The sequence below is a fragment of the Mustelus asterias genome, chromosome 29 (assembly GCF_964213995.1).
Source record: "Mustelus asterias chromosome 29, sMusAst1.hap1.1, whole genome shotgun sequence".
NCBI lineage: Eukaryota > Metazoa > Chordata > Chondrichthyes > Carcharhiniformes > Triakidae > Mustelus > Mustelus asterias.
The window spans coordinates 16162373-16177479 of record NC_135829.1 but is presented as its reverse complement, the minus strand read 5'-3'; the positions used below and the strand labels follow the sequence as shown (position 1 = coordinate 16177479).

The window sequence follows — 15107 nt, the reverse complement described above, 5'->3', positions numbered from 1 at the left end:
TCTTAAAAAAGTACTTTTCACTGTGTCCCAATACATGTGACAAAAATAAATCAAATCATAGATGGCAGCCATGCCTGTTCCCTGCTGGACAATGCACCTCATAAAACAGAGATGAGGAGGAATTTCTTCAGTCAGAGGAGGATGAATCTGTGGAACTCTGCCGCAGAAGGCTGTGGAGGCCGGGTCATTGAGTGTCTTTAAGACAGAGATAGATAGGTTCTTGATTAATAAGAGGATCAGGGGTTATAGGGAAAAGGCAGGAGAATGGGGACGAGAAAAATATCAGCCGTGATTGAATGGCGGAGCAGACTCGATGGGTCGAGTGGCCTAATTCTGCTCCTATGTATTATGGTCTTCTAAAGATGGCAGCCGCACAATGCCCCTTCTAAAGATGGCAGCCGCACAATGCCCCTTCTAAAGATGGCAGCCGCACAATGCCCCTTCTAAAGATGGCAGCCGCACAATGCCCCTTCTAAAGATGGCAGCCGCACAATGCCCCTTCTAAAGATGGCAGCCACATGTGCTTCTCCGGGGCCCCAATCCAAAGCCACTTTGTGGCTGAAGGCTAAGCAAATAACTTTAGAAATATGGGATAATTAGTCTCAGGAAGAAACAATAAATGAGTGAAATGACATGGTGATTCTGTAAAAAAAAAACGGGGCACTTGGTCACCCTGTCTCAGTTTACCAGCTTATCTGAAAGACAGGATCTCCAATAGTACATCACTCAGTACTGCGGTGGAGTGTCAACACAGATTTTATGCAGAAGTCTCCGGAATGGGACTTGAACCCATAATCTTCTGACTTGGGAGGTGAAAGCTCTACCCATTGAACCACTACCTGACGCTGTCCAGCAGTTGCTGAGGCAGAGGATGGTGGGGCTGCAACACGTGCAAGCCTGGCACATTGCAGACAGCTGAACTGAGCCAGGGAAATGCGAGCAAGGGCAACAGGGAAAGGGGGATAAAACAGTTAAACGTGGGCAAGCTCAACACCTTCGTTACGATCGAAAAAATTTATACTTTAATGGTATCGCGGTTAGTGTTAGTTAACAACCATCTTAAATGATCAGGATGCTTACAACAAACTGAAATCACCAGCTCAGCATGCAGTCAGTTTGCTGAGAGTCAGACAACCACAGGAATAACCTGATAACTGGAGACTTTGCAGCAAGTTCGGTTTCAGAGCTTTTACAGTTACTTCCCAGTAACAATCTTTTTAAACTGCAAATTCCTCATTGCCAGGCTTTGCTAATTCAGGAAGCCCAGTTCAGATTTCACTTCCCTCGACCCCCCCTACGGCCAAAGTGAGGTCAAAACAAAAGTCAGTGACAGGTGTGTAGTTAAAATTAGTTTAGTCTTAAGACAACTGAGGTTTATTAAGCACATTGTACTTGTTATTAACGCACAGTAAGACGGTTTGTTTTTTAGTAACAGTGATAAAATATTGGTTGCTAACAGCATGTTAAATAAGTTTGAGACCCTGATGAGGCAAATAAAGGAAGTGGTCGTTTAGGCAAAAACAAACCGTCCACAGAAATTCATTGGTCAAGTTTCACACGATTAGCTGGTCAACATTAATATTAAAAAATTATAAAGCTTAGCATTGGTGTTTGTGAGGAATTGACAGTACAAATCATACCTCCCCCCAAAGTACTTATACAGCAGTTAAGAAAATTGCACAAACAAGCAGGGTTGCCAGCTCTGGTTGGGTGCATTCCTGGATATCACGTGACCTGCCTGCCCCACACTCCCACCATTGGCCCATCCTCCAGACGCACTGCCTTCCACTGAACCAATCCCAGAGAGGACAGACCCTTTGCAATCTCATTGGGTTGACCTTGATTGCGGAACTGGTTTTCTTCCCCATCTCCGAACATTTAAATAAAGGAACAGAAAGTGGAAACAGCAACTAGTATCTCGAGCCACAGAATCCCTACGGTGCAGGAGGTGGCCATTTGGCCCATCGAGCCTGCATCGACTCTTGACAGATCATCTTACCCAGGTCCTATCCCCGTAACTCCACATATTTACCCCGCTCATCCCCTAAACCTGCACATCTTGGGATACTAAGGTTTAAAGTTTATTTATTAGTGTCACAAGTAAGGCTTACATTAACGCTGCAATGAGGCCACTGTGAAAAATCTCCTAGCCGCCACACTCCGGCGCCTGTTCGGGTACACGGAGTGAGAATTTAGCATGGCCAATGCACCCTAACCAGCAAGTCTTTCGGACTGTGGGAGGAAACCGGAGCATCCAGAAGAAAGCCTAGCACAGATACGGGGAGAATGTGCAGACTCCGCGCAGACAGTGACCCAAGGCCAGAATTGAAACTGGGTCCCCGGTGCTGTGAGGCAGCAGTGCTAACCACTGTGCCGCCCATCTAGCCCTAGTTTTCCCGATCAGGATCCTATGAGCACTCCAGTGTCCTGGAGATTAATCTTCAGTTCGGGGAAAAAAAACCCGCAGAGTTGGCAACCCTACAAAAAAAAAACAGTGAGGTGTCTGCTTCAGTAAGGAGCTACAAACCTGTTGAGGAAGGAACTGTGGCTATTAGTTTAACCAATTCAGACCTAATCAAAATGGATTATTGCTATCGCTTCACATTTGGTTCCGGTAACCACCGCACACAGCCACTGAAATAAAGAATGTCTACATCAACCCAGCGGGCTGGCCAGTCATTCAAGCTCACAGTCTCACTACATTATTTGAAGGCAATTTGAATTCTCAACAGGTATTATTTGTACTGAATTTGCAGACTGCCCTGAGTTACGTTTAAAATCACAGCAGTTATTTATGTCAAGTGTTTCTCTTTGTTTTTAAAAAAAAAAACAACCTTCAGACTCAGCGCGAAGGCAAGGGAGAGGGAACATGGTTCTTGCACTCGAAGCTATTCCTCTTCACCCTGTATAATCAGGCTGCGTTGGAAGAGCATCCAGGTCACCGAGCGCTATCTGGGTTGTTGATTGGCCAACAGAAAATCTTTATCCCGGCACAGGACGCAGAGTTTGAGGTTCCGCGCTGAACCACCCGCGGTGAAAAATGCCCAAGCGCCCATGGTCAATGTGATGACGTACACTGGAATCAGGCTCCCTTCGTACCGAGGATTCGCAAAGGTCTGCATTGAGAGGGGAAAGAAAGAATCGTTCTGAAGCAACAGCACACCAAGAAACCAGGATATTCCTGATTGCCTTCAAAGGCATTGATGCATCTGGAGTACACACAGGCTACTAATGTTACCATCTAACTTAGGGTTGCATTTCTTTTTACTCATCTGTGCGACACGGTGACACAGTGGTTAGCACTGCTGCCTCACGGGACCCGGGTTCGATTCCCGCCTCGGGTCACTGTCTGTGCGGAGTTTGCACGTTCTCCTCGTGTCTTTCCTCCGGGTGCTCCAGTTTTCTCCCTCAGTCCGAAGATGTGCTGGTTAGGGTGCATTGGCCATGCTAAATTGCTCATTTAGTGTCAGGGGGACTAGGAAGGGTAAATGTGTGTGGGGTTATGGGGATAGAACCTGGGTGGGTTTGTCATCAGTGCAGGCTCGATGGGCCTCCTTCTGCACTGTAGGGATGCTATAGGTGTCGCTGGCTGGGCCAGCATTTATTGCCCATCCCTCGTTGCCCTTGGAGGGCATTTGAGAGTCAACCACATTGTTGTGGCTCTGGAGTCACATGTAGGCCAGACCGGGTAAGGACGGCAGGTTTCCTTCCCTAAAGGACATTAGTGACCCAGATGGGTTTTTCCGACAATGTGTCATCAGTAGATTCTAAATCCAAATTTTTGTTACTGAATTCAAATTCCACCATCTGCCGTGGCGGGATTCGAACCCGGGGTCCCCAGAACATCAACTGAGTTTCTGGATTAATAGTCCAGCAATAATACCACGAGGCCATCACCTGCCCCTTAAATGGATTCAATTATTAATCAACTGCACTTCATAATGCAAACCTGCAATTTATTAATGTAAAAAATTACAAATTAAGGTTCAGTTAAAAAATATACTGATGTGAAAAGCACACTACAGAAAGCAGTCAAACTCTTAAAAATAATAGGATAGAGGGTGGCACGGTGGTTAGCACTGCTGCCTCTCAGCGCCAGGGACACGGGCTCGATTCTGGCCTCGGGTGACTGTGGAGCACATTCTCCCCATTTCTGCGTGGGTTTCCTCCGGGTTCTCCAGTTTCCTCCCACACTCCAAAGATGTGCATCAGGTGATTGATGATGCTACATTATCCCTTAGTGTCAGGGGGATTAGCAGGGTAAATATGTGGGGTTATGGGGATAGAGCCTGGGTGGGATTGCTGACGGTGTAGGCTCAATGGGCAGAATGGCCTCCTTCTGCACTGTAGGGATTCTATGAACAGTAGAGGTATTTGCACGGGCCATTCGTCTCATTGTATCTGTGTTGGCCCTTTGCGAGACTAATCCAAATTTAATCTCGCCGTTCCCCTCTCTCTGTAGACCCCTATCTTTCTCTGCTTCGAACACAATGCATGTGGTGGTGTGGGGTGGGTGGGGAAAGAGGGAAGTAATTGGGAACCCCAACCTTGCATGGTCATTCCACACAGCAACTGGTTTATGCTCCAATCAAATCCAATTTCTCTGTACAAATAGGCAAATTTCCTCTCCCTCAGTCAATGCCCTGTTGCAAATCATTGTACAGTTCACACGCCTGATGACCCTTCACTCACTCCTCACCCCATTGGACTGGGTGAAGGCAAGATCAGATTGTGATGTCTCCCATAGTTAAACAGCACAAGAGTAGCCAATCTGGCAGAATATCAATGACCGCGAAGGAACAACGGGGCAAAAAGATCCTTATTGTTTACAATATTAAACCGCGGCCAATTGGGCAAAGAAATGGCAGATGGAGTTCAATTCAGATAAATGCAAAGTGATGCATTTTGGTAGAACTAACGTAGGGAGGAGCTATACGATAAATGGCAGAACCATAAAGCGTGTAGATACGCAGAGGGACCTGGGTGTGCAAGTCCACAGATCCTTGAAGGTGACGTCACAGGTGGAGAAGGTAGTGAATAAGGCATATGGCATGCTTGCCTTTATAGGACGGGGCATCGAGTATAAGAGTTGGGGTCTGATGTTGCAGTTGTATAGAACGTTGGTTCGGCTGCATTTGGAATACTGCGCCCAGTTCTGGTCGCCACACTACCGGAAGGACGTGGAGGCTTTAGAGAGAGTGCAGAGGAGGTTTACCAGGATGTTGCCTGGTATGGAAGGGCTTAGTTATGAGGAGAGATTGGGTAAACTGGGGTTGTTCTCACTGGAAAGACGGAGGATGAGGGGTGACCTAATAGAGGTGTATAAAATTATGAAAGACATAGATAGGGTGAACGGTGGGAAGCTTTTTCCCAGGTCGGTGGTGACGTTCACGAGGGGTCATAGGTTCAAGGTGAGGGGGGAGGTTTAACATGGATATCAGAAGGACCTATTTTACACAGAGGGTGGTGGGGGCCTGGAATGCGCTGCCAGGCAAGGTGATGGCGGCGGACACACTGGGAACGTTTAAGACTTATCTAGACAGCCATATGAACGGAGTGGGAATGGAGGGATACAAAAGAATGGTCTAGTTTGGACCAGGGAGCGGCGCGGGCTTGGAGGGCCGAAGGGCCTGTTCCTGTGCCGTATTGTTCTTTGTTCAATTATTGCTATTTGAAAACACTGACTCAAAGCGGAGCAGTGCACACCACTAGCCGGCAGGTTGCAAATACACAGGGTGCACAATGGCTGTCACGGCTGCCTCAGCGCCAGGGACCCAGGTTCGATTCCCGACTAGGGTGACTCTCTGTGCGGAGTTTTCACATTCTCCCCGTGTCTGCGTGGGTTTCCTCCGGGTGCTCCAGTTTCCTCCCACACTCCAAAGATGTGCGGGTTAAGTGCACCGGCCACGCTAAATTGACCCTAGTGTCCCGCGATGCATAGGTTAGAGGAATTAGTGAGGTAAATATGTGGGGTTACAGGGATAGGACCTAGATGGGATATGTGTGTGGAGTCTGCACGTTCTCCCCGTGTCTGCGTGGGTTTCCTCCGGGTGCTCCGGTTTCCTCCCACAGTCCGAATGACGTGCTGGTTGGGTGCATTGGCCATGCTAAATTATCCCTCAGTGTACCTGAACAGGTGCCGGAGTGTGGCAACTGGGGGATTTTCACAGTAACTTCATTGCAGTGTTAATGTAAGCCGACTTGTGACACTAATAAACAAACTTAAGTACATGTTGGTAGGGCTTTCGGATGATACTATCTCACCAGAGTCAGGGCTATTTTGAGCTAGGCTAAGCGCAGAACATCAATACTTACTGCGCTGGAAACCACGAGGTGGCTCAGTACGACTGCAGCCAGCGCCCACCAATTGCTCTTCTCGCAAGCATCAAAAGAGACGATTCCCCAGAAGACGTGTAGCAGGATGATGGCCAGCGTCATAAACGCTGCGAATAAAGACAGAGAGAGAGATTTGTGTTTTACGAAGCGTTGCTCACCAGTTCAGCACTCCCCCAAAACACCTTACAGCCCATGAAACATCTCTGAACTGCAATCGCTACCAATATTCACACTGTAAGCTCTCACAAACAGCCACACGACAATGACCAGATAATCTCTTTCCCCAAAATGTTGGTAGAGGTATAAATGTTGGCTCGGACATTGGGAAGAGCCCCCTGCTCTTCTTCACATAATGCCATGGGATCTTTAATCATAGAATTCCTATATGCAGGAGGTGGCCATTCAGCCCATCGAATCTGCACCCTCTCGCCGAAGGAGCATCCCATCCAGGCCCATCCCCATCTCGCGCATTCACCTTGGCCAATCCACCCTAACCCGCACATCTTTGGACACTAGGGGCAATTTAGCATGGCCAATCCACCTAACCTGCACATCTTTGCACACTAAGGGGCAATTTAGCATGGCCAATCCACCTAACCTGCACATCTTTGGAGTGTGGGAGGAAACTGGAGCACCCGGAGGAAACCCACGCAGACACGGGGAGAAGGTGCAAACTCCACAATAGACCTGTCATTTTTTACCAGATCTAAACACACCTACCTGAAAGTAGGAAATAGTGCGACGAATCCCCTTTAATGCCGACTGTACCTGGACCCAGGGAATCCGCGAGGATATTTACAACAGAGAAGGCTCCGCTCATAATGCCAAATCCCAGGCCTGAAACTGTGGAAAGCACAAACCTCTATTTAAAATGCAGCAGAATCCTATTGTCAAGCTTGTCGCAACAGTCACACCACAAACAGGACACTCCCTTACTGCTGGGGCCTACACCTTTCTCAACCAGACATGGAAGTCCCCAATTTGTGCTGATTGCCGCCAACGAGGGGGCAACAATAATTGATCCCCATGTGTCCAGTCTGGGGAACCATTCACAATGGCTGCTGCCAAGTGCCACACATGAATGGCATTGTGGAGAGGCAGGTTGGGCCTCGGCTGTGACCATCTCCGGCTGCACAGCCTGACAATCCCCGGCACCAAGCCTCCTACACGGAGACTGATCACCTGGATTACCGAGCGTTAGTGACATCCACAGGAGTTGGGAAGAGGAGGGCAGCAAATAGCCACATGTCGGATGATACTCTAACATGATGTTATCATGGGGATGCATCATCGGGATTGATTAGTGTCCCACACATCCAGTACAGCATCTGAGACTTATGATACGGTACTTTTACTGTAATAGCAACACACCAGACAGGCTACATTCCACTGAACCAATCATCCAAACATGTGTAGGCTAGGTGGATTGGCCATGCTAAATTGCCCCTTAGTGTCCAAAGATGTGGTTAGGTGGATTGGCCATGCTAAATTGCCCTTTAGTGTCCCCAAGCTGTGCAGGTTTGGCCATGGTAAATGTGTGGGGTTACAGGCACAGGGGCTAGGGCTGGGCAAGATGCTCTTTTGGAGGGTCGGTGCAGGCTGGATGGGCCCAATGGCCCTCCTGTAGGGATTTTATTCTATGTTATGCACAAAGTACGGTGCGTTTCGTTTTTGAATCGCATTGGGTTAACTTAGTCCTGATCTCCGTCAGTCAGAGGAATTACTTTGTTCCTTGAAACCATTTCCTGTTGTGACGGAAGGGATCTGATAACATGGACCTCTCTTCCGCAAACAGCAACTGACACTAAATCAATTGTTAATGAGAAACCCAGATGAATATGATTTTTGTTAACCGAAGTCATTAAAGGAGATGGGGCAACGGTGGAGTTAAGTCACACAGATCAGCCAGCATTTCACTGAATTGGTGGAGAATGGGGGTAGACAGGACGGTACGGGGCACAAGCTCAAAGGCTAAATGGCCTTCTCTTGTTCTTGGTACTACTCTTGTTGGGTGTTTAGGTTGGATTATTAATCACTGGTGTCCAGGTGAAATGTTGGATTCTATGCACAGACCATTGCATTGATACACATCATATCAGAGACAGATTCCCCCAACAGAGACAGAGGTCTTGGATAAGATCATAGAATCTGTACAGTACAGAAGGAGGCCATTAGGCCCATCTAGTCTGTACCACCCACAATCCCATCCAGGCCTTATTCCCGTAACCCTTATTTACCCTGCTAATCCCCCTGACACGAAGGTCAATTTAGCATGGCCAATCAACCTAACCCAAACGTCTTTGGACTGTAGGAGGAAATTGGAGCTCCCGGAGGAAACCCACACAGACATGGGGAAAATGTGCAAACTCCGCACAGACAGTGACCTGAGGCTGGAATTGAACCTGGGTCCCTGACGCTGTGAGGCAGCAGTTCTAATAATTATACCCTTGTATTTATATCCTGTGACTGTAGTCATTGGTTCCACCAACAACGTACATCGATATAACGCCTTTAATCTCAAAATACCACGAGGCACTTTTTTTGGAGAGTCGGCAAACCAAACTTTTGACACCGGGTCACGTAAAGAGACAATTGAAAGCTTGGTCAAAGGGGTAGGTTTTAAAGGAGGATAGAGGCAGATTTGGGGGTGGAGGGAGGGAGTTTCAGGCTTTCGGATCCAGACAGTTGAAGGCGCATCCTGCAGAGGTAGAGGTGGATTTGATTTATTATTGTCACATGTATTGGGATACAGTATTGAAAAGTATTGTTTCTTGTGCGCTATACAGACAAAACATACCATTCATAGAGTATATAAGGGAGATGGAAAGGAGAGGGTGAAGAATATAGTGTTACAGTTAGGGTGTAGAGAAAGATCAGCTGAATATGAAGTAGGTCCATTCAAAAGTCTGAAGGCAGCAGGGACGAAGCTGTTCTTGAGTACGTAATCTCAGACTTTTGTTATCTTTTACCCGACGGAAGGTGGTGGAAGTGTGCGCGTCTGGGACCAGGAATGTGCAGAAACATAGGAATTAGGAGCAGAAGTCGGCAAATTCAGCCCTTCGAGCCTGCTCCGCCATCCACTCAGATCATGGCTGGTCTCTCCCTGGTCTCAAATCCACCTCCCCCACCTGTTCCCCATATCCCTGGGCACAGGGCGGGGCCGGGGGGAGGTGGTGGTGTGGTTGAACAGTACAGAGCGTTCATGGTGGGGGGGCGGGGGGGAAACGGGTTGAGGGACTTCAGAAAGTTGCCGAGATTGGGTGAGGTGCGAGGAAGGATTTGAAAACCAGGGTGGGAAAATTCTAAAATCGAGTGCCAGTCCGGGGGCCAGTGCGAGTTAGCGAGCACAGGAGTGATGGGTTAATGGAGGGGGGGGGAAAGATGGAGCGTCTACCAGGAGTGTATCAGAATAGTCAAATCTAGGGGTAACAAAGACGTGGATGAAGATTTTGGCTGCAAATGAGCTGATAAGTTGACATCCATTACAGGATCTTACCATAAGCCAGCTGCCTGATAGAAATGGGTGCCACCTCCTCTCGAGTTAATGCCAGTAAACCTTCATTTGCCTTCCTGCAAGTTGCAGCAACAGAATCCAAAAATTAGCCTGAGTTCTCCACAATGGTAAACATCATAACTTTTTGATTTGATTTATTGTCACATGTATTAGTATACAGTGAAAAGTATTGTTTCCTGCACGCTATACAGACAAAACATACTGTTCATAGAGAAGGAAAGGAGAGAGTGCAGAATGTAGTGTTACAGTCATAGCTAGGGTATAGAGAAAGATCAACTTAATGCGAGGTAGGTCCATTCAAAAGTCTGACAGCAGCAGGGAAGAAGCTGTTCTTGAGTCGGTTGGTACGTGACCTCAGATCTTTGTATCTTTTTCCCGACGGAAGGTGGTGAAAGAGAGAATGTCCAGAATAAATTTAATTATGTTTAACACGAGGCAATGCATTAACTATATAAATTTGGAGTTTTTCTCCCCCCCCCAAATACAACACACTTGACAAAACAAAGTCCGCAATCCATCTAATCGAGGTCTCCTTGTTCAACAAAGCCATTGTGTTATTAAGCGGTACAGGTCCAGGCTTAATTCCCAGTTAGCGGGAACTGAGCCAGGATAAACAGCCCCCGATTCCAAAACAGTACGAAGCTTGGACGCAATGCCGCCCACAGTTGGCAGTGGGAAGCACACCTCACCTGCAGGAGATGGCCAGTGACAAGGGGGAAAGAAACAGATAGTTTTTAAAAATTAACTCGTTTGTGGGACATGGGCATCGCTGGCTGGGCCAGCGTTTATTGCCCCTTCCTAGTTGCCCCTTGAGAAGGTGGTGGTGAGCTGCCTTCTTGAACCTGCTGCAGTCCACGTGCTGTGGGTTGACCCACAATGCCGTTAGGGAGGGAATTTCAGGATTTTGACCCAGCGACTGCGAAGGAACGGCCGATATATTTCCAAGTCAGGATGGTGAGTGGCTTGGAGGGGAACTTGCAGGTGGTGGTGTTCCCATGTATCTGCTGCCCGTGTCCTTCTAGATGGAACTGGTCACGGGTTTGGAAGGTGCTTTCTAAGGATCTTTGGTGAATTGCTGCAGTGCATCTTGTAGATGGTACACACTGCTGCTACTGAGTGTTGGTAGTGGAGGGAGTGGGTGTTTATGGATGTGATGCCAATCAAGCGGAGCTGCTTTGTCCTGGATGGTGCAAGGGTAGAGAGTGAAGTCTGGAATTAACTTTGTTCTATCCACAAGACAACACAGACTCAATGGGCTGAATGGCCTCCCCTGTGCTCGGAATTTCTATTCCTATTTTTACCCCAAATCGAAAGAGCATTTCTAAACATGGCAGGTGCTAAACATAATGGCAGAGGCCACTGGCATACACAACTGCAGGAACCCACCCGAGAATCGTTTCCAATGGTGGCAAGGCAGGTTTGTATTTTAGATTCTATTTCAAGGCTAGAGTTGGAATTCAGTGGCTGATTCCAGATCTGTAACTGGGAGGTGGTAACCCTTCTACAATGAAAAATATACGCCAAACACTCGTAACTCCAGTCTCTGCACTGGTTAAAAACAAACACTTCAGAGTGTTAGATAAAGGCAAAATACTGCGGACGCTGGAATCGGAAACAAAAACAGAAAAATGCTGGAAAATCTCAGCGGGTCTGACAGCATCTGCGGGGAGAGAGAATAGAGCCAACGTTTCGAGTCAGGGTGACTCTTCTCCCTCTCTGTCAAAGGGTCATCTAGACTCGAAACGTTGGTTCTATTCTCGCTCCACAAAGATCTGCTGAGATCTTCCAACATTTTTCTGTTTTTACTTCAAAGTTTAATCTGGTTAAACTTTGCAAAGGATTAAACTAGCTATGGCGTTTTCCCACAGTCGGTTGTTGAATGCACAGGGAAGGGGAGTTTTATTAGTTTTAAGGCTGTGGGCAGAGCAGATACTGGGCATCACCAGCTACCTGTAGGTGTTGGTGAGCCACATTCTTCAACCACATTGTTAAAACTCAGTAGCTGGCTGGACCATTTCAGAGAGCAGTTACACATCAACCACATTACTGGGCTCACATAGAGGACAGAACAGGTAGGGGGCAACAGAATTTAAAGTTTACAAGTTTTAAAGTTAAAGTTTATTTATTAGTGTCACAAGTAGGCTTGCATTAACACTGCAATGAAGTTACTGTGAAAATCCCCTAGTCGCCACACTCCTGTTCGGGTATCACTGAGGGAGAATTTAGCATGGACAATGCAAGTCCAGCACGTCTTTCAGACAGTGGGAGGAAGCCGGAACACCTGGAGGAAACCCACGCAGACACAGGGAGAACGTACAGACTCCACACAGATAGTCACCCAAGCCAGGAATCGAACCCGGGTCCCTGGTGCTGGGAAGCAGCAGCGCTAACCCACTGTGCCACCCAGAATTTATTTCCTAAAGGGTGATAGTGAACAAGCCATTAATGTTATGGCCACATCACTGAAAGCAGCTTTTTATTCTAGACTGACTTAATTAATTGAATTTAAAACTCCTTTTGGAGTTTTAAATTCAATTAAGTCAGTCTAGAATAAAAATATTTGGAATATTGTGTGCAGTTCTGGTCACCTCACTATAAGATGGATGTGGAAGCATTGGAGAGAGTGCAGAGGAGATTTACCAGGATGCTGCCTGGTGTGGAGGGTAGGTCTTATGAGGAAAGGTTGAGGGAGCTAGGGCTTTTCTCTTTAGAACAGAGGGGGATGAGAGGCGCCTTAATAGAGGTTTATAAGATGATGAGGGGGATAGATAGAGTGGATGTTCAGAGACTATTTCCTCGGGTGGATGTAGCTGTTACTAGGGGGCATAACTATAAGGTTCAGGGTAGGAGATATAGGAGGGATGTCCGAGGTAGGTTCTTTACTCAGAGAGTGGTTGGGGTGTGGAATGGACTGCCTGCTGTGATAGTGGAGTCGGACACTTTAGGAACTTTCAAGCGGTTATTGGATAGGCACATGGAGCACACCAGGATGATAGGGAGTGGGATAGCTTGATCTTGGTTTCGGAAAAGGTTCGGCACAACATCGTGGGCCGAAGGGCCTGTTCTGTGCTGTACTGTTCTATGTCCTACCTGCCATCATAGTCATGCAGTGCAGAAAAGGCCCTTCGAGTCTGCACTGACAATATCTCCCACTAAAGTCACGCTAATCCCATTTTCCTGCACTTGTCCCATATCCCTGCATGTAATGACATGTGAAGTGTTCATCCAAATGCTTTTTAAAGGTTGTAAGGTTTCCGGCCTCCCAGGCAGCGCATTCCAAATTCCCACCACCCTCTGAGCGAAAATCCCCCGGATCTCCTGCCCCTCACCCTAAAACTATGGCCCCCTTGTGATTGACCCCTCAACCAAGGGGAAAAAGCTGCTCCCTGTCCATACCTGGTGGTAGGATTTAAACAGGTGCCTCTGGATCATTAGTGCAGGCCGCTGGTGGGGCAGGGGGCAGTTTATAGTTTATATATTTATAGTTCATACACAGTGTAGTCCCAGAGCAGAGATTGTAGGCTCTCTAGAGAGAGAGAAAGCCACTCCATAGAGCCAACCAGTTTTGTGAACCTGCTGTTACATCATGAAAGTTGACTTAGCAATTTAGAACGTAAACAGGAAAGCAAAATCCGTGTCAAGTTTTGCTGACAAGTACGCATCCTGCACAAGGCGTTTATTCCCACTAATAATTACAATCACGTAACGCTGTCAGAACTCCTGTATCTGGGAATATTTTCTTGCCAAATTCTACCAAAGGTAGCATTGAGGGAGAGAGCTGACAGGTGGTGATTTAACCTGAGGATCGCCACACCACAGGCAAGGCTGAGAAGATGGGGCCTTTTATCAATAACCTCAGCCGGTACGGGGATTGAACCCACGCTGTTGGCATCGCTCTGCATCACAAAGCAGCCCATCCAGTCAACTGAGCTAAACCGATTCCCCAAACGCGACTGCAGACAGCAAACCTATTAGAAGTCAAGTATTTAAACCATGAGAGTTAATCTTTTCTTACTTTAATAGCTTATAGTAACCAAATCGAATGAGCTCTTGAAGCAGCACTGAGATGATGACGCCAAAGATGAGAAGTCCTTTCTGCATCGTCACACTGTCCTTCTCGCTGAGCTGCACAGCAACAACCCAAACAATTGACGACAACAGTAAGGACAGCAGCCAGAAGAAGGCTCTGAGGATTAAACAGATTCACATATCAATCCACAGTTTTACACTGAGCACGGCGGCACAGTGGTTAGCGCTGCTGCCTCACAGCGCCAGGAACCCGATTCAAATCCGGCCTCGGGTCACTGTCTGTGTGGAGTTTGCACGTTCTCCCCGCGTCTGCCTGGGCTTCCTCCGGATGCTCCGGTTTCCTCCCACAGTCCAAAAGATGTGGTTAGGTTGATTGGCCACTGTAAATTGCCCCTTGTCAGGGGGGCCTAGCAGGGTAAATAGATGGGGGATTGGGCCTGGGTAGGATTGTGGTCGGTGCAGACTCGATGGGCCAAATGGCCTCCTCCTGCATTGTAGGAATTCTATTCTATGATTCACTTCCAGATCCAATTGCTCACATTATAAAAGCAACATGTTGAGGCCTGGCATAAGAACTAGGAGCAGGAGTAGGCCATCTAGCCCCTCAAGCCTGCCCCGCCATTCAATAAGATCATGGCTGATCTGATAGTGGGTTCAGTTCCACTTACCCGCCCGCTCCCCATAACCCTTAATTCCCTTAATGGTTAAAAATCTATCTATCTGTGACTTAAACACATTTAACGAGGTAGCCTCTACTGCTTCATTGGGCAGAGAATTCCAAAGATTCACTACCCTCTGGGAGAAGTTGTTCCTCCTCAACTCTGTTCTAAATTGACTCCCCCGTATTTTGAGGCTATGCCCCCTAGTTCTTGTTTCCATTGTAAGTGGAAATAACCTCGCTGCTTCTACCCTGTCTAGCCCCTTCATTATCTTATGTGTCTCTATAAGATCTCCCCTCAATCTTCTAAACTCCAATGAGTACAGGCCCAGTCTACTCAATCTCTCCTCATAAGCTAACCCCCTCATCTCCAGAATCAACCTGGTGAACCTTCTCTGTACCCCCTCCAAAGCTAATATATCCTTTCTTAAATAAGGGGACCAAAATTGTACACAGTACTCTAGTTGCGGCCTCACCAGTACCTTGTACAATTGCAGCATGACCTCCCTGCTTTTATACTCCATCCCTCTCGCGATAAAGGCCAACATTCCATTTGCCTTCTTGATCACC

At 47.5% G+C, this 15107-nt stretch overlaps 1 protein-coding gene across 1 annotated transcript; it reads right to left on the bottom strand.

The window, feature by feature from the left end:
* Positions 1–1001: 1001 nt before the first annotated feature.
* Positions 1002–14498, bottom strand: LOC144480559 (gamma-secretase subunit Aph-1b-like). Its single transcript, XM_078200143.1, has 5 exons — positions 13866–14498; positions 9833–9906; positions 7057–7179; positions 6316–6443; positions 1002–3116 (listed from the first exon to the last, which is right to left on the bottom strand). The coding sequence occupies exons 1-5, from the start codon at positions 13949–13951 to the stop codon at positions 2949–2951; spliced, it is 579 nt and encodes a 192-aa protein (XP_078056269.1). The 5' UTR covers positions 13952–14498; the 3' UTR covers positions 1002–2948.
* Positions 14499–15107: the final 609 nt, after the last annotated feature.